The 26704-nt window shown below is 38.6% G+C and overlaps 1 protein-coding gene across 9 annotated transcripts in view; it reads right to left on the bottom strand.

Annotated features, from left to right (window-relative positions):
* The window catches only part of CDC42BPA (CDC42 binding protein kinase alpha), a 247697-nt gene that overhangs the window by 95738 nt on the left and 125255 nt on the right, over positions 1 to 26704 (bottom strand). For 8 of the 9 annotated variants that reach the window (XM_040451888.1, XM_040451895.1, XM_040451889.1 and 5 more), the window contains exons 12-14: positions 21133 to 21375; positions 20770 to 20880; positions 6225 to 6472 (exon numbers count right to left, since the gene is read on the bottom strand). In XM_040451888.1, the coding sequence (XP_040307822.1) occupies positions 6225 to 6472; positions 20770 to 20880; positions 21133 to 21375 (602 nt within the window). The remainder of the gene's footprint in view (positions 1 to 6224; positions 6473 to 20769; positions 20881 to 21132; positions 21376 to 26704) is intronic. The other variant, XM_040451896.1, reaches the window with a different exon arrangement.

The raw sequence follows: 26704 nt of genomic DNA, 5'->3' as shown, positions 1-26704 counted from the left end.
GAAAAGGAAAAGGAAAAGGAAAAGGAAAAGGAAAAGGAAAAGGAAAAGGAAGAAAGGAAAGGAAAGGAAAGGAAAGGAAAGGAAAGGAAAGGAAAGGAAAAGAAAAGAAAAGAGAAAGAAAGGAAGAAAGGAAGAAAGGAAGAAAGAAGAAAACCACAGGCCAATATCCTTGATAAACATAGATGCAAAAATATTCAACAAAATATCAGCAAACTGCAGTCAACAATACATTAAAAGGATCATTCACCATGATCAAGTGGGAGTTATTCTGGAATATAAAGGTGGTTCCATATTCACAAATCAGTCAACATTATATACCACATCAACAAAATGAAGGATAAAAATTATATGATTATCTTAAAGGACGCAGAAAAGGCATTTGACAAAATTCAACTACCCATTCATGCTAAAAACTTTCAGCAAAGCAGGTTTAGAGGGAATATATCTCAACATAATAAATGCCATATATGAAAAACCCACAAATAACATCAAATGCAATGGTGAAAAATTGAGAGCTTTCCCCCTAAGGTCAGGAACAAGACAAGGATGTTCATTCTCACTATTTTGATTCAGCATAAATAATACTGGAAGTCCTAGCCACAGGAATCTCACACACACACACACACACACACACACACACACACACACACCACGGAAGAGAAGAGAAGAGAAGAGAAGAGAAGAGAAGAGAAGAGAAGAGAAGAGAAAAGAAAAGAAAAAAGAAGAGAAGAAAAGAAAAGAAAAGAAAAGAAAGGAAAAGAAAAGAAAAGATGTAAGAGGCACCCATACTGGCGAGGAAGAAGTTAAACTGTCACTGTTTGCAGATGACATGATACAATACATAGAAAACCCTAAAGACTTCACTAAAAAAAAAAAAAAAACTACCAGTAGTAACAAATGAATTCAGCAAGGTTGCAGGATACAAAATTAGAACCCAGAAGTCAGTAGTATTTCATTAACACACTAATAATAAAGTAGGAGAAACAGAAATTAAGAGAACAACTGCTTTTACAATTATACCAACAAGAATAAATAAATACCTGGGAAAAAACTTAACCAAGATGGTGAAAGACCATTTTGTACAAATGCTAATTTGTACTCTGAAAACTAGGACGGATGCTAAAGATGACACAAATGGAAAGATATCCCATGTTCATGGATTGGAAGAATTAATATTGCTAAAATGTTCCTACTAGCCAAAACAATCTGTAGTTCAGGGCAATCCCTATGAAACTGGCAACAGCATTTTTCACAAAACTCAAACAAATACTACTAAAATTTGTACGGAACCACAAAAGACCCCAAGTAGCCAACGCAATCTTGAGGAAGAAGAACAAAGCTGGGGGTGTACTACAAGATTTCAAGCTGTGCTACAAAGCTGCAGTGATTAAAACAGTTTGCTACTGGCACAAAAACAGACACCTAAATCAATGGAACAGAGATCCCAGAAATAAACCCAAGCTTACATGCTCAATTAATCTATGACAAAGGAGGCAAGAACATACAATGGGGAAAAGAAGGTCTCTTCAATAAATGGTGCTGGGAAAACTGGACAGCTGCATGCAAAAGAATGAAACTGGGCCACTTTCTCACACCCTACACACAAACAAACCATCAAGGTGAGACCTGACAAAAATACTAACAGAGAGCACAGGCAGTACTTTCTCTGACACTGACTGGCCATTGCAGCATTTTTCTAGATATGTCTCCTAAGAAAGGGAAATGAAAGCAAAAATAAACTGTTGGGGCTACATCAAAATAAAAAAAAAAAACAAAACTTTTGCACAGTGAAGGAAACCATCATCAACATGAAAAGGCAACCTACTAAGTGGGAGAAGATATTTCCAAATGATGTGTCTGATATGGGGTTAATATCCAAAACATATAAAGAACTTACATAATTCAACAACAAAAAACAAAGGAGAAGAGGACCTGAATAGACATTTTTCCAAAGAAGACATCCAGATAGTCAACAGACACGTGAGAAGATGCTCAACATCATTCACCATCAGGGAAGTGCAAATCAAAACCCCAAGACATATCACCTTGCACCTGTCAGAATGGCTAAAATCAGAGAAACAAGTAAGTGTTGGCAAGGATGTGTAAAAAAGGGGATCCTTGTGCACTGTTGGTGGGAATGCAACTGGTGCAGCCACTGTGGAAAACAGTATGGAGGTCCCTCAAAAAAATTAAAAATAGATATACCGTGTGATCCAGGAATTCCACTATTTACCTACAGAAAATGAAAACACTAATTTGAAAAGATATATGCACCCTTATGTTTACTGCAGCATCATTTACAAAGCCAAGATACGGAAGCAACTTAAGTGTGCGTCAATGGACAAATGGATAAAGAAGATGTGTATACACACGATGGAATATTACACAGCCGTAAAAAGGGACGAGGTCTTGCCATTTGTGGTAACACAGGTGGACCTAGAGGGAATCACGTTAAGTGAGAGAAGCCAAACTGAGAAAGACAAATACCATATGATTTCACTCATATGTACCATCTAAAAAACAAAATGAATAAACAAACAAATGAAAAGCAGAATGAGACCTATAAAAACAGAGAACAAACATGGCTTCCAGAGGGGAGCGGGTGAGGGAAGCAGGGTGGGGGGTACAGGCTTCCACTTATGGAATGAATAAGATAAAGAAATAAAGGGCACAGCACAGGGAATACAGTGATACTGGAACGCTGCTGTGAGGTGACAGATGGCAGTTACACTTGTGGGGAACACAGAGTAACCGACAGAGAAGTTGAATCGCTGTGCTGTACGCCTGAAAGAAATGTAACACTTGAGTATAAGTGTCAACTTATACTTAATAAAAAAATTTGTAAGGAACGCTTTATATCTTAGCAATAAATGAAAGTCAATATGGATCTATTCTGGGTAATTTCCTATGACTGATCCCGAGTCAACCGAGAACCTACGTACCGGCTGATTTTAAAAATGTGATGTTAAAAATCCCTTCCATTACTACATTAGTGAGTGTAAATGAAATTGTAATTTAAATGCTAACTTCTGGGAAAAGAAACCATTTTTGCTTGTGTGCAAGCAAATATGCCATGTTAAAAAATTATCTATAGTCAAAATATGAAATTCAGTCACGTTTAAGGATCTTTCTTGATTCAGAAGTAACTCCAAGCAACGAACAATGACAAAAACATGACAAAATACAAAGAGGCCTTTCAGAAAAAATGTGTACACAGATAAACGGAGTAAAATTTCTGTGAAATTATTCTTGCTTTTTCCCACCAGCACGAAACAGAGCAGGAGTCTCTTCCATAAGAGAACAGAATGAACAGTCTCCCCTAAGCCCTAGATCGCATTTCATTTTCCAATTCTCTGCCTTCTCGCTCATGGGAGCCGCCCGGAATCCCTGAGTCCGCTGTATCCCTTCCTCATCGCCTGGCTGCTTCTCACCACACAGAATCTGGCATCTGCCGCGCCACCGCCTCAAAACCCTGTTGTCCCACATTTCTGGTTCCAATCGCTCTCCTCCTAGTCTTGGTTCCCGCTGTGGGGTTTTTGCCCCTCCTGTTCCACGGAAATTGTTCTTATCAGAGTTACAACGAGCTTCCTAATGTTAAATTCAATGATCATTGTTTGGGCCTCATCTTACTTAATTCATACCTCATCTTGTTTAACGTATAGAAGACAGACTCGATATGCTTTCATCACATGGTCTCCAGGACACCAAATTTGTTAGGTCTTCTTCCCATCGTCCTTGCTGGCCACTTTGCTGTTTCCTCCTCATTAACCAACTTCCAAAGATCAGAGCACGCCAGGGCTCAGTGCCGGACCTTTGTGCCATCTACACCAACTGCTAAGGGATCTCAACTAGTCTCACTGCTTTAAATACCATGTGAGTGATCTAATACTCCTAGGATTTTATTTCTAGCCTGAAAATCCGGCTGATCCGTCCAACGGCCTGTGTGACATCTCCACGTGGGTGCCTAATACACATCTCAAACGGAACTTGTTTAAAATGAACTCCCGGTAATACTCTCATCCCCAACATGCTTCCCTTGCCCTGTTCCTTTCTAAACGATAACTACATCCTCCCAATTGCTAAAGCCCCAAACCTCAGCACCATCCTTGGTCCTTCCTCTTCCCTCTCATCCCACGTCTAAACCATCAACAAAACCCAGTATCTTTACTGTTCAGGAGCACACGAATTCCAATGTTTCTTACCACCACTTCTGCCCCCACCCTGGGCCAAGTCACCACCCTCCTTTGCCCGGATTTCTGTGACAGCCTTCTACAGGAGTTCAGGGCTTTTCTCCTCTTATCGAAGTCAGACTTTTTTTTTTTTTTTTTAATGTTTGTTTATTTTTGAGGGAAAGAGAGAGAGAGGAGAGGAGAGGAGAGGAGAGGAGAGGAGAGGAGAGGAGAGGAGAGGGGAGGGGCAGAAAGAGAAGGAGACAGAGGATCTGAAGCAGGCTCTGTGCTGACAGCTCAGAGCCTGATGTGAGGCTTGAACTCACGAGCCATGAGATCATGACCTGAGCTGATGTCAGATGCCTAACCGACTGAGCCACCCGGGTGCCCCTAAGTCAGACTATTCTTAACCAGGTAGTCAGAGTAACCCTTTTAAAACACAACCCAATATCTCAATTTTCCACTCAAAATCCTGCGGTACTCCCCGCATCAGTTTTCCTCAGAGTAAATAACCAGAAGTGACCTGCTATAGAGCCTTACATGATCTGGCCCCTGTTCCCCCTCATACTCCTCTCCTATGATTCTTTCCCCTTAAGTCTACTTCGGCCACACTGGCCTCCTTAAACTATTTTTCTTAATAGACTTTATTTTTTAGAAAAGTTTTAGGTCCATAGCAGAGATTTCCCACCTACTCCCCGCCCCCAAACACGGTACAGCCCCCACAACATCATCCCCCACCAGAGTGGAACATTTGTTACAGTTAGCGAACTTACATCTGGCAGGTCATTATCACTCCAACTCCACAGCTCACGTTAGGGTTTGGACACGTGCGTAACGGCACGTACCCATCACTGTAGCATCACACCAAGAGACTGCCCTGGACATCCTGCCCTGGCGTCCTCCTGGACATCACATCCGCCCCCCTCCCCCAATCCCTGGCACCCACTCATCTTTTTACTGTCTCCACAGTATTGCCTTCTCATTATTTTTTTTAACAGGCTGTTCTCCACATAGAATGTTCTTCTACATCTGCACAGATGCCCCCACTTTCTTCAGTCCTTCTCATCGCAATTTTTCCAGACCAGCCTATATACACAATTTAATTGCCCCCTTAATGCCTCATGGCCCCATCCTGTGCCTTATGTTCTGTTCCTGGCATTTATCATTACCTAACATATTCTATATTTTACTTATTTTGTTTACAGCCCTTCACCTGGCTAAAGGAAAGCTCCATACGGACAGAGATTTGTCTGTCTGTCCACTGCCACGTTCCCAGTGCCTACAACACTGCTTTACCCACCGCAGGTTCTAAAAAAGTCTGGCTGAGCGAATGTACCAAACTAAATAAACTTTGGCTTCCAACAGAAGTTGAGAATGACAACAGCACACATCCGGCTGCCTAAAATCCTGGCACTTTCTCACACCTGGCTGTCATGGCACCCAGGTTCTGGCTCTCCGGGACCTTCTGAGCCCACACGCTTCCCCCCACCTGCCCGGTCAGCACCTGCGGTCCTGCTCATCTCTCGCTGCCAGGTTCCTCCTTGCCATCTGCTCCCGCCTGTCCCACTCCACACGGGACCACGAGTACCGCCCTGTCACCTGCCTTCAATGGCCTCGGCACGAAGTCCAAATTCCTTCCTCCTTTGTGACCTTGCCTCCACTTCCCTCTCCAGCCCCGCTTCTCACCCTCTCATCTGTGGCTCCACCGTAGGGAACAGCCTTCATCTTCGGAACGTGCCCTGTTCCCCTTTCCCTCTCCATCTTGGCACTTAATGGACTCCCTTCCACAGTTCGATATTTTCTATTTCTTTGGTCTTGGCTAGAATTTAGTCCAAAAAACCTAGACATACCAAAGTTACCTCCCGTGCCTCTGCGAGGGCTGCACCTGCCCTTCTGCTCACACTTACACCATCCCGCTGGTTTCCCGACCCCCGTCATCCTCGGGTGACTAATCTGGACTTTGGGATACGTGTACTGCCTGCGTACCTCCGGTCCCTGGCACACCGCAGGCATTCACCAGATACTGACAGGAGGGGTAGATAACGCGATGCTTACCTCTCTCTCCTGTTTTTTTCCAATTTGTCTTTCAAAATCAAAATTTCCTTGTTGAGAGCAAGTTGCTGGCCTTCTGAATCATGAAGTTCTTTCTTCAGGTTTTTAATTTCATTGGCGTGTATTCCTTCTCTTTTAGACAATTCTTCTTCATAAAAGATACTTTTCTTTTCTAAATCAGTCTTTAGTTTGGTGATCTCTTGCTGATGTTCTATGCTGCACAGTCCTGGTGAGTAACTAATTTGTTTTTGCTATAGAAGTAATAACAAAAAATTGGTTCATCTATATGAATAACAAAATGCCAATTATAACGTCTTTCTGTAATGCAAAGAACTGTTCATACAACTGAATGTTACTTTTGTACATCATCACATAAAACAACTTTCTTTATTAAGGCTATCAACCTTTTGCCAGCCTTATGTTGCAAATATTGTTCTCCGTATATATATTCCCTTATTGTTGTCGTATTTTACAGCCTTCTTCCTACCGAGATTATATATTTATCTGTAACTTCCGTTGGCACTTATATAGTTATTTGCTGATATTTAAATTTCTAATTTATACACAATTATTGCTGGTGTATGGAGTGAGAGAAAAATCTAACCACGGCTCATTTCTGATGTGGAACCAATAAAGGATTATGAATATGCAAATGTCTTTAGAAGAGACAAACCTGGGGAAGGGAATGACAAAGCTAGAATGTACACAAAGGAGAGAGAGGGGCTTCTCCAATGGTCCAGGGAGAAGGACAAAGGTCTAATCAAACATCTTCACAACCACTGGAAAAAATGACAGTCTCTTGGCATTTAGGTAGGGCATTAGGGATGAGAAATTTAGCCAAAAGCCACCCTTTTAGAAATTAGGATGAAATGTCTTTTCAGTAATAAGGTGAAAGGAAAATGCAAAGTCCAAAGCTTCTTCCGGACGGTGGCTAAAGGGTAAAGAAAACAGAGATGATGATTGTTTAAGACCTCCTGAGCTTTGTAACTTTTCTACGACTTGGTTATAAGCTATCTATTCTCCCAGGTGTTCAACAATAAACCTTTTAAAACCCAAAGGACCTACGGGTGTACGTTTAGTGACAGCAGGGAATCATGCCCCAGAGGACAGTGTCTCTTGTTTTTGAAAACAGTATTAAGGGCAGAAAAACTGTGAACAGTAGTTGATTTAAAGTTGAAAGAAAACTATCCTAACTTCTTCACATTTGAGATACCTACCTTTTTTTCAAAAAAAAACCCAAAAACACAAAACGAAAGACATCCACTGGGTGGGAGAAATGTCTCTGGGGTATCCACTGGAATATTTAACCGTTTACTACAAAACTACTCATGCCGTGCGTGCCTCCCACACGCAAGACCCAGATTCCAGCAGTTTCTGGGGGCAGCCTGGCGCACACCGCGCTGGGGAAACTGGGAAGAGCCGCAGCAAGTCAGATCCTGGTGCGTACGCATCTCCGCAAAAACTATGCCGAGATTGACATCTGCGGCACTGGCCGCTTACCTCTTCATTTTCAGAGTCCCCTCAAGAACATTTCGGTCTGCTGCTCTGTTTCGTACAGTTTGCTGTTGGCAGAGCAGCAGCACGCGCTGAAGTTTCGAGCAAAAACTACCCTGACATCAAAACCTACCAAAGATACCACCAAAGAAAGTCATGGGCTCAAGTCACTTGTTGATAAGGATGTCAGGGAAAAAAAAAAAAAAAATCAAACCAAATGCCAATGAAGTAGGGGTGCCTGGGTGGCTCAGTTGGTTGGTCGAGAGTCCGAACTTCGGCTCAGGTCACGATCTCACGGTCTGTGAGTTCGAGCCCGGGTCGGGCTCTGTGCTGACAGCTCAGAGCCTGGAGCCTGCTTTGGGTTCTGTCTCTCTCTCTGCCTCTCCCATGCTCATGTTCTCTCTCTTTCTCTCTCTCCCCAAAATATGTAAATATTACAAAAAAATTTTTTTAATGCTGATGAAATGAAACCGTATATAAAAAAGACACTATCTACCACAAAAGAACACGTCTTCTTGCAGGTATTAAAGGTAATTTAATATTAGTAAATTTATTAGTAAATGCAAAAAAATTGCATTACTTTAATGGATTCCATTAAAATAAACCCATATAATAATCTCAGTAGGTACCCATGCCCAAATGTATTTGATAAAATCCAATACCAATTGCAAATACCACCCCAAGTCCCATGATAAAACAAAAAACAATAAAGTAATTCTCCTACCTAAACTGCCCCCTTTTCAGCTATCAGACAAAGTAATACCTACTGGTGAAGCACCAGAAATACAAAGATTTAGAAATAATAATAACGGAAAGGGTGCCTTCCATGATCTCTTATGTAGTAGTTTTTAAATATTCTATTTGACCAAGGAATGTGTGCAACGGTCACAAGAAACTATTAGAAAGGAAAGTGATAAAACCACTATAATTTCCATATAATTGTTCGCCCAGAAAATGTAAATAAATCCATTAAAAAGTGGCAGAACTGCTAAAGCTGAGTAAAGCAACTGCATGTAAGATAAACACAAATCAGCAGCACTTCTGGAGAGTGGAATGAGCAAGAATAAAACACAGCAAAAAATTTCACTGTTTTAAAAACAATCAAACAAAAATGATCAGAGTCGAATACACACACGTGAGGAATAACAATAGTGAGTAATTTATCTGAATATTACATGAAGAAAGGACAAGTCTTTATAACAGACCTTAAAGAAGACTTGAAACAATATAGAAAAATACCAACTACGTGAAAGAAAAGATTAAATGCATATGTACTTAATATTTATCATATTATATTCCTTGTAAATATAATTTAAAAATTAAATACGGGAAATGACGCAGGGGTGGCAGGTGGAGACAAAAGTTCCCAGTACATAGGAAAAATACACTTGGAAAAATGCCAAAGAAAATCCTGGAGGAAAAAAGGAGTAAAGAGAGAGAGAGAAGAATATTCTTTTCAGATATTAAAACATACTATATAAATCTTCTTTTTAAAAGTTTTATTTATTTTTGAGAGAGGCAGAACATGAGCAGGGGAGGGGCAGAGAGAGAAAGGGAGACACAGAATCTGAAGCAGGCTCCAGGCTCTAAGCTGTCAGTGCAGAGCCCGACATGAGGCTCGAACTCATGAACCATGAGATCATGACCTGAGCCGAAGTCGGACGCTTAATCGACTGAGCCGCCCAGGCGCCGAGTTAAATATTTTTAGACCCAATAGAAACGTGCAGGAAAAGGCAGAATTACATGCTTAACAAACTGTGAACAAAGGATAAGCCAAGCTTTGAAGCAATAAAAGAAACACTGACGAAAATGAGAACAAATCTCCTGTAATTTGAAAAGGGAACAAGACCAAAATTAAAGGGCAAATGATAAATTAATAAATAGTTGTGGAAAAACTAAGAAAGATGCCTTCTCGCTATGCAAAGGGTTTATATGAACTGTAAGAGAAAAATTCAGACTATAAAATTAAAAAGGCAAATGACTTAAAGCAATAATTCACAAAGAAAAAGTGATTCATAAACAATCTACTAATAAAGCAAGAAATGCCTCTTATACTTGCAACAATTTGTGGCCCGTACCAAGTGCCTCGAAGTGATTTGACAATTTCATTTCTAGGTATCCGTTCTAAGAAATAATATTTAAAAAAGCAGGGCACAAAAGCGTTCATGGTAATACTGCAAAAGTGAAAGATAAATATTTAATAGCAGAGGATTGAATGACTGGATATTTTTCCATAATCATGAAGATTGTTTGTGATAGTTACGTAACGAGTGTAAATGCTTGTGTTGTACTTTCAAGTGAAAAATCCATGTGTTAAAGGTTGAATTGTGTCCTTCCAAAATTCATGTTAAGGCACTAACCACCACTAGTATCTCAGAATATGATCATATTTTAAAATATGGTCTCAAATACCGTCTGATCTGACCTATGTGAGTCCATGCCATGGTCATGAACAGTTACCCCAGTGTTTTCCTCAGGAGTTTTATGGCTGTCGCTCTTACATTCAGGTTGATCCATTTTGAATAAATTGTTTTATACAGCAAGAGCTAGGGATCCAAATTTCTTTGCGTGCAGAAATACAGTTGTCTTGGCACATAAATTGAATAGATTTAGTATGATGTCAAAAAGCACATGGCCATAGATGCAGGAGTTCATTTCTCCGCTCTTCATGCTATTCCAGTGGCCTGTGTTTCTATTCTTAGGCCAGTACCACACGCTTTTTGTTACTGTAACTTTGTAGTAAGTTCTGAAACCGGGAAGTTTGAGTTCTCCGATTCCATTTTTCTTTTTCATGATTGTTTGGCTACTTGGGGCCACCTGAAATTCTATATGAATTTTAGGATTCTATTTTCCATTTCTGCAGAAAGGGCTATTGGAACTTCACTAGCAACTGTAATGAACCTGTACATCGCTTTGGGTAACAATGACATCCAAACAATATTAAGTCATCCTATCCATAAATGTAGTATGTCTTTCCATTTACTATGTCTCCTTTAATATCTTTCAGCAATGTTTTGTAATTTTCAGTACACAAGTCTTTAACCTTCTTGGTCAAATTTATTCTAAGGAACTTTATTCTTTTAGCTGTTACTATAATTGAAATTGCTTTCACAATTTCCTTTGTGGATTGTTCATTGCTGACTTACAGGCACACAGCTAATTACTGAAGATTGGTTTTGCAACCCTGGGGTCATCTGTTGTCTACTAAGTCTTAAAAGTTTTCTCTATATTTTGCATGACAGTCTTTTGCAGAGCAGAAAATTTTAATTTCTATTTTTTTATTTAGTTTTTTAAATGTTTATTTGTTTTGGAAAGAGAGAGAGAGACAGAGCCTGCTGCAGGGCTCGAACTCATGAGCTGTGAGATCATGACTTGAACCGAGGTCGGATCGGATGTTTACCCGACTGAGCCACCCAGGCACCCCAGAAAATTTTAATTTCAATTATTGTCTAGCGTATCAAGTCTTTATTTCACGGATTGTGTCTTTGGTGCTGTATGTAAGAAGTCACTGTCCTACCAAAGGTCATGTAGGTCTTCTCCTATGTTATCTTCCAGAAGTGTTTTAGTTTTAGGTTTTACATTTAGGTCTGCGATCCATTTCGAGTTGGTTTTTGTAAAGGTTGTAAGTTTCATTCATTCATTCATTCATTCATTCATTCATTCATTCATTATGTGGATGTCTAGTTGTTCAGCACTATCTGCTGAAGAGACAATCTTTACTCCACTGTATTGCCCTTCCTCCTTTGTTAAAAATGACTCCTATGAATATTCATTCAGTGTCTTGATTACTGCATGTTTATAGTAAGTCTTGAAGTCAGGCAGTCAGTCTTCCAACTGTATTCTTTTCCTTCAATACGGTGCTGGCTATTCTAGGTCTTTTGTCTCTAACCAAACCTTATATTTAGTTTGATGATATCCACAAAAGGACTAGTTGGGATTTTGACTGGGAATGCATTAAATCTACAGACCAAGATGGGAAGAACTTACATCTTCATGATACTGAATCTTCTTATCCACAAAATGGAATGTCTCTCCATTTATCTAGTTCTTTTATTTCCTTTATCAGAGTTTTATAGTTTTCCCCATATAGGTCTAATGCACATTTTATTAAATTTGTACCTGAATATTTCACTTTTGTGGGTATTATTATTAATAGTGTTGAGCTTCAAATTTCAGTTTCCACTTGTTCAAGGCTGTTGTATAGGAAAGCAATTGGCTTTTGTGTATTAATCTTGTATCCTGCAACCTTCCTATAATGTCTAATTAGTTCCAGTTCTTTCATCAATGTTTTTCATTCTCTGTATAGACGATCATGTCGCCTCTGAACAGTTTTACATCTTCTTTCACAATCCATATACCTCTTATTTTGCCTTTCTTGTCTTACTGCATTAGCTAGGATGTCCAATACAACATTGAGAGGCAGTGGTGAAAGGTACATCTTCACCATGCTCTGGATCTTAGTGAAAAAGTGTCAAGTTTTTCAGCAATAAGTATAATGTTAGCTGGCATAAGGCAGCTGCCTTAATGATCGATCATGGTGTTGAGTTCACCCATGTCCTTACTGACTTTACATCTCCTGGACTTGTTCATTTCTGCAACAGGGGTGTTGAAGTTTCCAAGTAGAATAGTATAGTCATCTATTTTTCTTTGCAGTGCTAACAGTTTTTGCTTCATGCATTTTGATGCTGCTTTGTTATACGCATACATGTTAAGTCCTGTTATGTCTTCTTGGAGAACTGATTCCTTTATCGTTATCCGATGCCCTTTTTATTCCTAAAAACTTTTGTTACTCTGAACTCCACTTTGAAATTAATATATCTATTCGCGCTTTCTTTTAATTGGTGTTAGCATGGTATATCTTTCTCCATCCATTTACTTTTAATCTGTATCTGCCTCTATATTTAAAGTGGGCTTCTTATAGACAATATATAGTTCGATATTTTTATCCTATCTGACACAATCTCTGGGGTTTTTTATTTATTTCAAAAATTTTTTAATGTTCATTTTTGAGAGAGAGAGAGAGAGAGAGAGAGAGAGAGAGAGAGAGAGAGAACATGAGTGGGTGAGGGACAGAGAGAGAGGGAGACACAGAATCTGAAGCAGGCTCCAGGCTCTGAGCTGTCAGCACAGAGCCCAACAACAGGGCTCGAACTCATGAGCTGCAAGATCATGACCTGAGCTGAAGTCAGATGCTTAACTGACTGAGCCATCTAGGCACCCCACAATCTCTTTTGTAACTGGTGTACTTAGGCCATTGACATTCTAAGTGGTTATTGATATTTTTGGATTCATATCTACTATATTTGCTACTGTTTTTCTATTTATTGTCCGTGTTCTTTATTCCTATTTTTGTCTTCTACTCCTCTTCTGTCTTGGTTTTAATCAAGTGATTTATATGATCCCATTTTCTCTCTGCTCTGGGGATATGTTACACTTCCTTTTTAGTGGTTGTGCTATAGTTTGCAATATCTATTTACAACCAGTTCAAGTCAGTTTTCAAAATATATTCTACCACTTCACGCGTAGTGCAAATACTTTAAAATGAAATAATCCCAATTCCTCCCTCCTATCCTCTAGATCATTGTTTTCATTCATTTCAGTTTTATACAAGCATATAGAAGCATGTGTGTATGCACATATAATCAAACACATTATTATTTTTAAGTATTAGATTAAGAAAAATAAAATTTTAAATGTATTTTACCTTATTCCTTCTCTGACGCCTTTTCTTTAACTTTTTTTAATATTTATTTTTGAGGGGCGCCTGGGTGGCTCCGTCGGTTAGGCGTCCAACTTCAGTTCAGGTCATGATCTCGCGGTTGGTGGGTTCGAGCCCCGCGTCGGGCTCTGTGCGGACAGCTCGGAGCCTGGGGGGCGGCTTTGGATTCGGTGTCTCCCTCTCTCTCTGCCCCACCTCTGCTCACACTCTGTCTCTCTCAATAAATAAACATTAAAAAAATATTTTTGAGAGAGAGGGAGACAGAGAATCCGAAGCAGGCTCAGTGATGTCAACGCAAAGCCTGACACAGGCCTCGAACTCACCAACTGTGAGATCATGAGCTGAGCTGAAGCTGGATGCTCGACTGACAGCCACCCAGGCGCCCCTCTGATGCTTTTTCTTTATGTAAATACAAGTTTCTGACCTATGTAATTTTTCTTCTCTCCAGATAACTCCTTTTAACATTTCTTGCAAGGAGGTTTACTGGCAACAAATTCCTTAAATTTTTGACTCAGAAAGTCCTTATTTTTCTTTCACTTTTGAAGGGTAATTTCATAGGGTACAGAATTCTAGGTTAATTTTTTCTCGCAACACTTTAAATATTTCACTCCACTCTCATCTTGTTTGCATGGGTTTCTGAGAAGTCAGCTGTAATCCTTGTCTTACATCCTCTACAGATAAGGTAGTGTGTTTTTTTGTTTTGTTTTGTTTTGTTTGCTCTGGCTTTTAGGATTTTTCTTTATTTCGACTTTCTGTCCTTCGAAAATGGTATCTCTAGGTGTAGTTCTTTGGGCATTTATCCTGCTTGGTATTCTCTGAGCTTCCTGGATCTGGGGTTTGGTGTCTGATACTAATTTGGGGAAGTTCTCAGTCACTGTTGTTTCAAATATTTCTGCTGTTCCTCTCTTTCTTCTCATTCTGATAGTCCCATTGGACGTGTCACAACTTTTATAGTTGTTCCACAGCACTTGCATAGTCTCTTCTGGTGGTGTTTTTTTCCACTGTTTTTCTCTCCGCCTTCCAATTCGGTCAGTTTCTATTTAGATATCCTCACGCTCAGAGTCTTTCCTCAGCTATGCCCATTAAAGATTATCTTTGTTTCTTTTTTTTAATGAATATAATTTATTGTCTAACTGGCTTGTATACAAAACCCAGTGCTCACCCCAACAAGCGACCTCCTCAATTCCCATCACCCACTTTCCTCTCTCCCCCAACACCCCCATCAGCCCTCAGTTTGTTCTCTGTATTTAAGAGTCTCTTATGGCTTGCCTCCCTCCCTCTCTGTAACTATTTTTCCCCTTTCCTTTCCCCCATGGTCTTCTGTTCAGTTTCTCAAGATCCACATATGAGTGAAAACATACGGTATCTGTCCTTCTCTGACTGACTTCTGTCACTGAGCATGATACCCTCCAGTTCCATCCACGTTGCTACAAATGGCCAGATTTCATTCTTTCTCATTGCCAAGTAGTATCCTGTTGTTATATATAAACCACATCTTTATCCATTTGTCAGTTGATGGACATTTAGGCTCTTTCCATAATTTGGCTATTGTTGAGGATGCTGCTATAACACTGGGGTACACATGCCCCTATGCATCAGCACTTCTGTATTCCTTGGGCAAATTCCTAGTAGTGCTATTGCTGGGTCATAGGGTAGCTCTAATTTTAGTTTTTTGAGGAACCTCCACACTGTTTTCCAGAGCAGTTGCACCAGTTTGTATTCCCACCAACAATGCAAGAGGGTTCCCCTTTCTCCACATCCTCACCAGCATCTGTAGTTTCCTGAGTTGTTGATTTTAGCCACTCTGACTGGAGTGAGGTGATAGCTCAGTGTGGCTTTGATTTGTACTTCCCTGATGATGAGGGACGTTGAGCATCTTTTCATGTGTCGGTTGGCCATCTGGATGTCTTCTTTGGAAAAGTGTCTATTCATGTCTTCTGCCCGTTTCTTCACTGGATTATTTGTTTTTCAGGTGTTGAGTTTGTTAAGTTCTTTATAGATTTTGGATACTAGCCTTTTATCCGATATGTCATTTACAAATATCTTTTCCCATTCTGTCAGTTGCCTTTTAGTTTTGTTGATTGTTTCCTTTGCAGTGCAGAAGCCTTTTATCTTGATGAGGTCCCAATAGTTCCTTTTTGCTTTTAATTCCCTTGCCTTTGGAGATGTGTCGAGTAAGAAACTGCTGCAGCTGAGGTCAAAGAGGTTGTTGCCTGCTTTCTCCTCTAGGATTTTGATGATTTCCTGTCTCACATTCAGGTCTTTCATCCATTTTAAGTTTATCTCTGTGTATAAGAAAGTGGTTTAGTTTTATTCTTCTGCATGTTGCCGTCCAGTTCTCCCAGCACCGTTTGCTAAAGAGACTGTCTTTTTTCCATTGGATGCTCTTTCACGTTTTGCCAAAGATTAGCTGGCCATACATTTGTGGGTCCAATTCTAGGTTCTCTATTCTATTCCATTGGTCTATGTGTCTGTTTTTGTGCTAATACCATACCATCTTGGTGATTACAGCTTTGTAGTAGAGGCTTTTTTTTTTTTAATTAATTTATTTATTTTTAGTAATCTCTACACCCAGCGTGGGGCTTGTATTCATGACCCCAACATCAAGAGTTTACATGTTCTTCAAACTGAGCCAGCCAGCATCCCAAGACATTGTTAATTTCTGTTACAGTATTTTTTTATGTCTAGCATTTCTTTTTGATTCTTAGAATTTCCATCTCTGTTTTTACCTTGTTCATGTATTCTTCCATGCTCTCTACTTTACCCACTAGAGTCCTCAGCATATCAATCAATCATAGTTTTAAACTCCCAGTCTCATATTTCAACATCTCTGCCATGTCTGCGTCTGGTTCTGATGCTTGCTCTATCTCTTCCAACTGTATTTTCTGCCTTTCAGTATATCTTGTAATTGTATGCACACACGATGTTGTGCATAAAGGAATGCTGTAAACAGGCTTTTAGTAATGTGGTGGTGAGTTGTGGGGCGAGGGGAAGTGTTCTACAGTCCTAGGAGTAGACACCAGTCTTTTATTGAGCTGGTGCCTCTGGACCATACACTGTAAACCCTGTCAGCTTTTATCTCCCCCTTAGTTTGGGCAGGATGACCAGAGCAGGCTGGAATTGGATGTTTTCCTTCTCTCAAGTTCATCAGACTCTGATAAACTCCAGCAAGTTAAGCTCTGGTTGAAGAGTTTCTCCAGAGAGCAGACCATGTTAAGACGAACAGGATGCTCTGGCATATTTCAAAATGGTTCCCGTTACTGTTAGCATAAGGGGACTCTTCTCTGATGTTCACTGTGAGAACCCGGTCAAGGTCCAGGAAGTAAAACTCACAAAAGTGTGGGATCCTGCCAATGACTATGTTCTCTGGAGATTTTATCTCTTAGACTTGTCCACACCGAACCTCCAACGATCTTTCAGTTATAGTACAGGTTTCCATACACTGGCACTGATTCCTACAAAGGTTTCTGTTCTGGTAAATTGTGATTCTCTGTATTTACCTGTCCACATCTCCAAATGTAAGAGCAGCAGCTTATCCTGTGATGTCACCTCTCTTGCAGGTATAAGAAGAGTTGTTGACTTTTTTGATTTATTCAGCTTTTAACTTGTTCAAACATAGTGTCTTCCAAGCATCATATATGCTGGGCTAAAAACTAGTAGCATTTTTTTGAATATTTTAATATATAGGATCATATGATCTATGAACAGAGAGAGTGCTTGGTTTCTTTTCTTTTTTCCATTCCAGTTTGGATGCCTTTTATTTCTTTTTCTTGTCTAATTCCTCTAGCTAGAGACTCCAGTATAAGTTACATAGTAGTGGTAAAAATGGGCATCCTTGTCTCATTCCTAATGTTAGGGACAAAGTTCTTGGTTGTTCAACATTGAGAATGATGTTAACTGTGGGCTTTTCATAAATGTCTTCCATCGTGTGAATACATTCCCTCCTAGTCCTAGTTTTCTGGGAGCTTTGTTCATGAAAGGATGTTGGATTTTGTGAAATGACTTAATGTGCTTCAATTAAGATGATCATTCCCCCCACTCAGGTTCTATTAATGTGATTTATTTTCTTAACTGAACTACCCTTGGATTCCTCAAGTAAAACCATTTGTCATGGTGCATAATCCTTTTAATATCATTTTGGACTTGGTTTGCTAGCATTTTGTTGAGGATTCATATACATCTATGTTCATTAGGAACACTGGTCTGTAATTTTCTTTTCTTGTAATGTTTTCTTTCTTTTTTTTTTTTTTTTCTTGTAATGTTTTTAATATGGCTTTGGTATCAGGGTAATGCTGACCTTATAGGAGGATGAGTTGAGAAGTACTCTCTACTCTTGTAATCTTTGGAAGAGTTTAAGAGGGACTGGTGTTCATGCTTCTTTAAATGTTGGATTCAATTCACTGAAAGCCTCTGGCCCGGGACTTTTCTTTGTCAGGAGATTTCTTCCTATTGATTCCATCTTTCCACTTGTTATGTCTGTTGAGATGCTCTGGGTTTTGTTGTTGTTGTTTTGTTTTGTTTTTTGAGACACTGTAAGTAATTTGTATGCTTCTAGCTAAAGTTTTGTCAATTTTATTGATCTTTGAAAAAATCAACTTTGGTTTCATTCAATCTTATTATTTTTCTATTTTCATTTAATTAACTCCTCTCTAATCTTTATTATTTTCTTCCTTCTAGCTTTGAGTTTCTTTTGCTCTTCTTCTGATTCCGTAAGATATTAAATTAGGTAACTGATTTAAGATCCTTCTTCTTTTTTTTTTTTAACGTAGTTACTTATGGCCATAAATTTCCCTCTGAGCTCTGCCATACTGCATTGTATGGTCAGTATGGTGTTTTCATAGGATTCCTCTCTAGGTGTTTTCTAATTGCCCTTGATTTCTTCTTTGATCCACTGGTAAAGAGAATCTTGTTTTATTTCCACATATTTATTAACATTCCAATTTTCCTTATGTTACTGATTTTTATCTTCATTCCATTGTGGTTGGAGAAGACACTTTGTATGATTTCAGTCTTCTTACATTTTTGAGACTTGTTTTGTGCCTAACATCCGGTCTATCCTGGAGAATATACCATGTGCACTTGAGAAGAATGTGTATTCTGCTGTGTTGAGTAGAAGGTTCTATACATGTTTGTTAGGTCTAGTTGGTTATAGTGTTGCTCAAGACCTCTGTATCCTTAGGTATCTTCTGTCTGTATGTTCTATGCATTATTGGAAATGGGGTATTGAATTTTCTGTTATTCAAGAATTATTTCTCCCTTCCATTCTATTGAAAACTGCTCCTAATGAACTGAAGATTCCTACACCCTTTTAGAATGGCCAAAATAGGTTTCAAAACCAATTCAAAATAGGTTTACAAGAAATTAAACCAAGAAATTCCAATTTTAAATACCCTCAAGGAAAGACAGTATGAGAATAATCACAGCCAACACTTACTGAGCCTTTACTTTCTGCCAGGCCCTAGGGAAATAATTTTAAATGCATTAGCTTATATACTGGGGAGATTTATGATTATCCCAAATTTATAAATGATACAACAGATTATGAGAGTTTGATCAACAGGTAAATACTTGTGATTCAAAGTTCTCAGTGCAGCAGTGTTTACTACAGAAAACAATAAAGAGCAGACTAGTGGATAGAACACGGCACTGAGTTAGAAAATCCAGGTTAACAATTTTGTTAATGTTTATTTTTTTTGAGAGAGAGAGAGAGAAACAGAGAGTGTGAGTAGGTGAGGGACAGAGAGAGGGAGACACAGAATCCGAAGCAGGCTCCAGGCTCCGAGCTGTCAGCACAGAGCCCGATGTGGGGCTCAAACTCACGAATCGTGAGATCATAACCTGACCCGAAGTTGGACGCTTAACCGACTGAGCCCCCCAGGCACCCCTTGAAAATCCAGGTTTATCACTTTATCACTTATGACTACATAATCCTTAACTCTCCTGGGTCTTAATTTCCTCAAATGCAAATAATCCCTAAGATACTTCCAGTCTTTATGATTCTTGTTTGTTACCCAATCACCTACATGCCGGAAACAAAAGAGTCCCTGACTGAAAATCATTTGAGACAGTAATGCAATACCTTCTATACACTAATCCTGTTTCAGAAGCGTAAGTATATAGAAGAAACATCTCTAGTTTGAAAAAGCTAACCAAGACCGTGCAATCATGATGAATCACAAAAAGAAAAATAAACCAATCTCTGAACAAGAAATAAAATCTAGAATTTATATTTACATTTACAACAGAGAAATCTTATTTGCAACCACTGATCTCTAACCGTCAGAGAAAAAGTTCTGACCAAGTGTACCGCGTCATTCGTTCATGGATTTAACACATTTATCAAACAAGTGTTAAACATGTGGCATCGAGCCAAGTTAATACTATACTTGTATGTTTTCAATAAGCTAGGTCACGGTTTAGGCAAGGAGACATTTTGTGGATAAATACAAAAAAAAGCTATGCTAAAGTTATTAACAGAGTCCCACAGCGGCATAAACTTCCTGAGATGACATGCAACTTGAGCCTTATGTCTGCCAGATGAGTGAGACTAGACTGTGCATGGTTATGCAAGGAGAGGGTGCAGGGGAGGGGTGGCAGACAACACAGGAGACTGCTCCAAGGTTAGAGTGAAGAAAAAGCAGACATCATTCAGATTATCATTTAGCGTTGTAGAAACAGGATGTCCATTTAATCCCAATTCTCTCACTTTGGCACACCTAACGCTATTATCACGGCTAATAGTTACTGAGCACTTTACAGACATATGTATGGACTCCTAACGTAAAACCAATGAGATAGGGTTTTACAGATAAGAAAACCTAGGTCCAAAGAGATGAAATGTTTTGTCCAGTATCACATGGCTAGTAACAGATAAGGCTAGGACTTAAAACCAAGTAGTCCAACTTGAGAGTTGGCACAAGGATATCCCTCGCTCGGATGTGTTAACCCATGCCCATTATCATCTGATTCCCCCCTCACAGGAGGACATGCAGAGCTACCCTGAGGCTCTCCTCAGTCATTTACAAGATCGAGGATCTGGGTATGTGACGGTGCCCCCATGCAGATTCCCAGTGCATCTTGTCCAGGTGTGCACAAATATTTTAACTCTTTCCCCATAGATTTCTTCTCCCCACTAAGCACAACCTTCCCTTTCCTTCCAGAATGCTGGGGAAGTCTGTATCAGCCTCTACTAGTAAGAAGGAGAGTTACGAATGTTAGGTTTGAAGGAGAGCTAGTTTTTACCCCACGTCAAAGAGAGAACATAAACTAACACTCCTGTTAAGCCTAAAGAGAAGAAAATTAATTCAACTTCGCAAATGTGAAATCAAACGATACCTTTAGTCCCTCCAATTCATTTTCCAGTTGCTTAGAATAGTGCTCGCTCTGTTCACGCAATTTCCTGTCTTTAGATGCTTCAGCAGCCACAGCTTCTGAATGAACTTCCAGCTTTAAAATAAAATGAACAAAGCGGATTTCATGGTTATACCTGTTTTTTCCAGTAAAATGCTTTTTCCCCCATGGGAATTTACCTTGTCACAAGAAGATAACTCAAATGTTGATGTTCACGTTAAGTAAAATTATCCAACAAGAAAACTGTTTTTAAGAATTCAAGCATGATATACACATCATTTCACTCATCTGAAAAAGCAGCTTTAATCACTACCCCCTGGGCACTGGACAATCTGCCTGACTACTAACCTCTTTCTTGGCTCTCTCTGTCCTGCGCAGTTCTTGCCTTAAGCTTTCAACTTTTTGCATCACTAGGTCCACCTCTTCTTCCTTATCTCGGACATGGCGAGCAAGTTTCTGTTTTTGGGTGTGCAACTCTGTTAGCCGCTCATTGATCTCCATGAATTCCTGCATGGCCAGTTTCCTCTGACAGTGTGCGTCTTTCAGCTCTTTGGACTGGTTTTTTAATCGCTCACTAGCCTGGACTAGTTCCTACGGTTTCGTAAAAAGAATATAAGTTACCAATTCTGCAACCTAGGGACCAATTTTGGCCCTCAAAGCAGCCATCATGAAATCATGAAGAGCCAAAATTATTCATCTCAGGACAAAATGAAAAGGAATCAACTACTTTTGAACAGATATTAACAGCGTGGTGCTCTGTTCGCGTTCTCAGCTCCTTATGCTCATCTGCTAACTGCGATGGCACAGCTGATCGAACCTTCTAGTACCTTAGTTTCTACAAACAAATAAAGTGTATAGGAATACCAGAGGTGATGGTCAAAATAAAGATTTTGTGAAATGTAATGGATACTTGTGAGATGTTTGAAAATTATATTGAATCACTACAAATGATAAAAAACAAGGAATGCTCTTATGTGGAGACTATGCCTTAGGCCAGAAGCAAGGAGAGAAAGCTAAATAAACCCCCGGATGAAAGTGGGAGGAGAGAGCTTAAGAAGACTCAGGTCAGGACAACCACTGGCCTCCGGGCAAAAGGAAATGCAAATCCTTTTGGAGAAAAGAGCCCCGATGAAACGTAGGTTTTTTAAGACACACAACTATGAGCGCACAACCACAGATTCCCAAAACCCAAAGAACAAACGACCATAAGCAAAGAACAGAAACAATAATAATAAACTCCAATGGGATTCGGACATTCAAATTGTCAAATACTAACATAAAATGGAATGTTTGAGAAAGTAAAAAAAAAAAAAAATCGTGAAAATGGGAAAATGACAAAAGACTATTAAAAATGACCAGGGAGACTTATAAACAACTGTAGAGAACATTTAGAAATGGGAAAAATACAAGTGCTAAAACTAAAGACCTGAATCTGGCAATAAAGTAAGCTCTATATTTATGAAGCAAGAAAAAGTGTTAAGGCTCAAACCCAGAAACTTTTTTTTTTTAATTTTTTTTTCAACATTTTTATTTATTTTTGGAACAGAGAGAGACAGAGCATGAACGGGGGAGGGGCAGAGAGAGAGGGAGACACAGAATCGGAAACAGGCTCCAGGGTCTGAGCCATCAGCCCAGAGCCCGACGCGGGGCTCGAACTCACGGACCGCGAGATCGTGACCTGGCTGAAGTCGGACGCTTAACCGACTGCGCCACCCAGGCGCCCCAAACCCAGAAACTTAAAAAGAAATAAAATTGCATAGCACCAAATAAAAACAGATGACCTTAAAGGAAATCAGTGAAAAAAGACAAATCCTCTACCCTCTACCCTCTAAAACAAAAGGACAGACAGAGCAGACACTTAAGAAGTAACAACAGAAACAGGGAAAATGGAAAGAGTGAAGAAAAGTAATTAAAACTGTGTACCCAGAAAAATTCCTGTTCACGTACGAGGCTAAAATAATTAGATTCATATAAACGAAAATGGACAGAATCACCATCAGATCTGTGCTAAATAGGAACCTCTAAAGATTTCTCTCAGGGAAAAGAAAAATAATTTTAAAAGCAAAGTCTATGGGAATGCAAGCTGGGGCAGCCACTCTAGAAAACAGTATGGAGGTTTCTCAAAAAACTAAAAACAGAACCACCCTACGACCCAGCAATGGCACTACTAGGCATTTCTCCACGGGATACAGGGGTGCTGTTTCAAAGGGACACATGCACCCTTATGTTTATAACAGCACTATCAACAATAGCCAAAGTATGGAATGAGCCCAAAGGTCCATCGATGGATGAATGGAGAAAGAAGATGTGGTATGTATGTATGTATGTGTGTGTGTATATATACACACACACACACACACACACACACACACACACACACACACACAATGGAGTATTACTCGGCAATCAAAAAGAATTAAATCTTGCCATTTGCAACTACGTGGATGGAACTGGAGGGTATTATGCTAAGTGAAATTAGTCAGAAAGACAAACATCATATGACTTCACTCATATGAGGACTTTAAGAGACAAAACAGATGAACATAAGGGAAGGGAAACAAAAATAATATAAAAACAGGGAGGGGGACAAAACAGAAGAGACTTATAAATATGGAGAACAAACTGAGGGTTACGAGACGGGGGATAAATGGGTAAGGGGCATTAAGGAATCTACCCCTGAAATCATTGTTGCACTATATGTTAACTAATTTGGATGTAAATTTAAAAAAATAAAAAATAAAATTAAAAAAAAAGCAAAGTCTAACGACAGAGAAATGGGAGAGCCAAAACACTTGTGAACATAAATATGAATGTAAATATGCAGAGAAGACTGTATTATAAACATGTCTCATTTGCAGAGTAAACAGAAAGGATATAAGTAAAATACTGTCAAAAATAACACAACAGTTGGAAAGAAGTAACAGAATTAGAGGTCCTTAAATTTTGGGGGAGATAATAATTGAGACTTTGTGAAATATGCATGATAATATTCAAGAGCAACAATTAAAAACTGTTAAAACAAGTAGTGAGAAATGTGGGAACAAAAACAAAAACTCAATTAAATTTCAAGAAAAAATTATGCAAGATGGAAAAATTCTGGAGATTAGTTGCACAACAACATGAATATAATTTACACTGCTGAACTGTACATTTTAAAAATGGTTAGGATAGCATTCCATAGGACAGACTCAAAATAGATTGCAAAGAAATTGCAAAATCATCATAGAAAAATTGGTGAACACATGATAATGAGAAATTTTGACTTGACAATCATTAATAGATAAACCAAGCAGTTAAAAAATACTGAATATAGAGATTATCAAACTTCATATATAGATGCTTGCACCCAATATTGGGAACATACATTCTTTTCAGGCATATAGTGAATATGTGAAAATGGAACAGTCTGTTTAGGCCATGAAACAAGTCTCAGCAGATTTCAAAGAACAGATATCAACAGTTCAAGTTCTTTGATAATATCACCATTACAATAGAAATTTCTAAAAAGGCTAAATTCCATAATACCTCATTGGTCAAGGAGAAAAGTCATAAAGCATGTTAAAATATTTAGAACTAAAAAAAAAAAGTTGAAAATATAAACAATAAAAATGTTCAGCACATATAATAAAATGAGAATGCAGTAAAAGGTTTACTTAGGGGGAGATTTATAGCTTGAAACACTTGTATTGAAACAAACAAAAGTTTAAATTTAGTGAAATTCCACACAGAAAGAGACAGAACACACTAATGCTTCCACCAACATAAGATGATAATAAAAATAAGAACATAAACTAATGAAAAAGAAATGTTATAATGAACATCAACAAAGCCAAAAGTTGAGAAAAATAATAAAATAGGCAAATACCTGGTGAGATCAAACAAAGAATAAATGCAAAAAGAAACAATGTTAAGAAAGAAAAAAAGACTATGACTACAAACCTGGAAAAGATTAAAAAAGCTAATAAAAGGATACAGTGAAAACTTTATGCCAATAAATTTGTTAACTTTTGAAATGAATGAATTCCTACAAAAATACAATTCATCAAAACTGCTTCAAGAAGAAACAGAATCCCTCAATAGTCCTGTAATGATTAAAGTACCTAAATAATAGTTAACAAACTCTCCCCATCCCCTCAGAGGGAGAGAATTTCCAAACTCAGATGGTTTTACAAGTGATTCCTTTCAAGGAACAAACATTATTATACAAACTTTTCTAGAGAAGAGAAAAAGAGGCAATGCTACACAACTCATTCTAGGAGACCAATATAATCTTGATACCATAAAAAACACCAGAAAAATAAAAGAAAAAAATTACAAGCCAATTTTACTGATAAAAACAAATCAAATATTAAAAAAAAAAAAACAAAAAAACACGGCATCAGCAAATCAGCTTCAGTGATATATAAAGTAGATAAGCATGAACTCTGGACTTAAACTTCTTGTGTTGGAATTCTAGCTCCATCACTTTCTAGCTCTATGATCTTGAGCAAGTGAGCTCAAGTGTACACTTAAGCAAGTGTATTTGACCTCTCTGTGCATGGTCTCATCATTTATAAAATACTAATAACAACAGCAGCAACAACAACAATACCTAAATCACAAGGCTCTTATAAAGATTAAATGATCCAATATACGTAAAACACTCCAATAGCAGTGCCATTACATAAGTGTTACATACACTGGCATATTGTTATTTAGGAGGTAATATATGCACAATTGTGGTTTAACCCAGAAATGCAAAAATGGCTTAACATTAGAAAAAGTCTATAAATATAACTTACCAAACCAAGTCATTAAAGAACAATCATATAATCACATCAATAAATATTAACAAATTCCTAGCAATCTGTTGTAATAGCGTACAGAAGAGCGTATTTAATAAGTCCGATACCCATTATAAAAATGATTAGCAAAATAGGAATAGAAGAGAACTTTCTTAACCTGATAAGAAGTGTTTACCAAAAACTTACAGAAAACATTATTAGTGGTGAAACAGTAAAGGCATTTTCTTTGAAACCAGGACTAAGACAGGAAAGCCTGCTATCACCAGTTCTATTCAACACTGTACTGTGGGTCCTAGCTAATACAGTGAGACAAGGAAAGAAAGAAAAGTCATAAAAATTAAAAGAAGAAACAAAACCGTCATTATTTGCAGAAAACCCTAAGAATCTCAAATATATTAGTACAATTAATAAGAATTTAGCAATGTTGCCGAAGCAAAATCAGTAAGAAACTATAAAGATACCATTTAAAATATGAAAAAAATAGAACAGTAAATTTAAAGGCAAATGAGACCTACATTAAAATTTTATGTTAAAACATTTAAGATGTTAAAGATATGGTGAAATCTACCAAGTCTGCGGATGGAAAGACCGTGGGGCTCCAGAGGAAAGATTTTTATGGTTTTGTACAGACAGACCTTCCTAAAACTTTGTACTGAAAGTTGGGACCTGGGCTAAAAGCAAGCCTTATAAATTTATGACTAATTTAGAATGAGAAACTCGAAGAGATTTAACTCCTGGATGTATGTGCTTATATTTCAACAGAGGTGGGAGAGAGGAACCTGGATCAGGGAGCCACCCTCTTTATAGAGCTGTAGGCTCTGGGCTTATCTTTCCCACTGGAGTGATTTATTTATATTCCAAAGGGTCCTAGACTCTTCTCTTTACATTTGCAAGGAGACTCTCAGAAGGATGGGTAGAGATGATGGGGGCAGGGAGTAGGAAGCATCTGCTTCTCCTCCTTTATATAAAACACCCTCAGGTTTTTAGGATTCCTCATCCACAACACAGACTCCATACATATACAGATGTATATACATACATCTAAATATATGTGCGTGTGTGTGTGTGTGCGTGTGTGCGCACGTGCGTGTGTGTGTGTATAGGGCTTTATCTATCCAGCTCTCGTTGCACTGCCC

This window comes from Herpailurus yagouaroundi, unplaced genomic scaffold (genome assembly GCF_014898765.1).
Source record: "Herpailurus yagouaroundi ecotype Mexico unplaced genomic scaffold, PumYag 205, whole genome shotgun sequence".
Taxonomy (NCBI): Eukaryota; Metazoa; Chordata; class Mammalia; order Carnivora; family Felidae; genus Herpailurus; species Herpailurus yagouaroundi.
The sequence above is the reverse complement of the archived record's forward strand: the minus strand, read 5'-3'. Positions and strand labels throughout refer to the sequence as shown.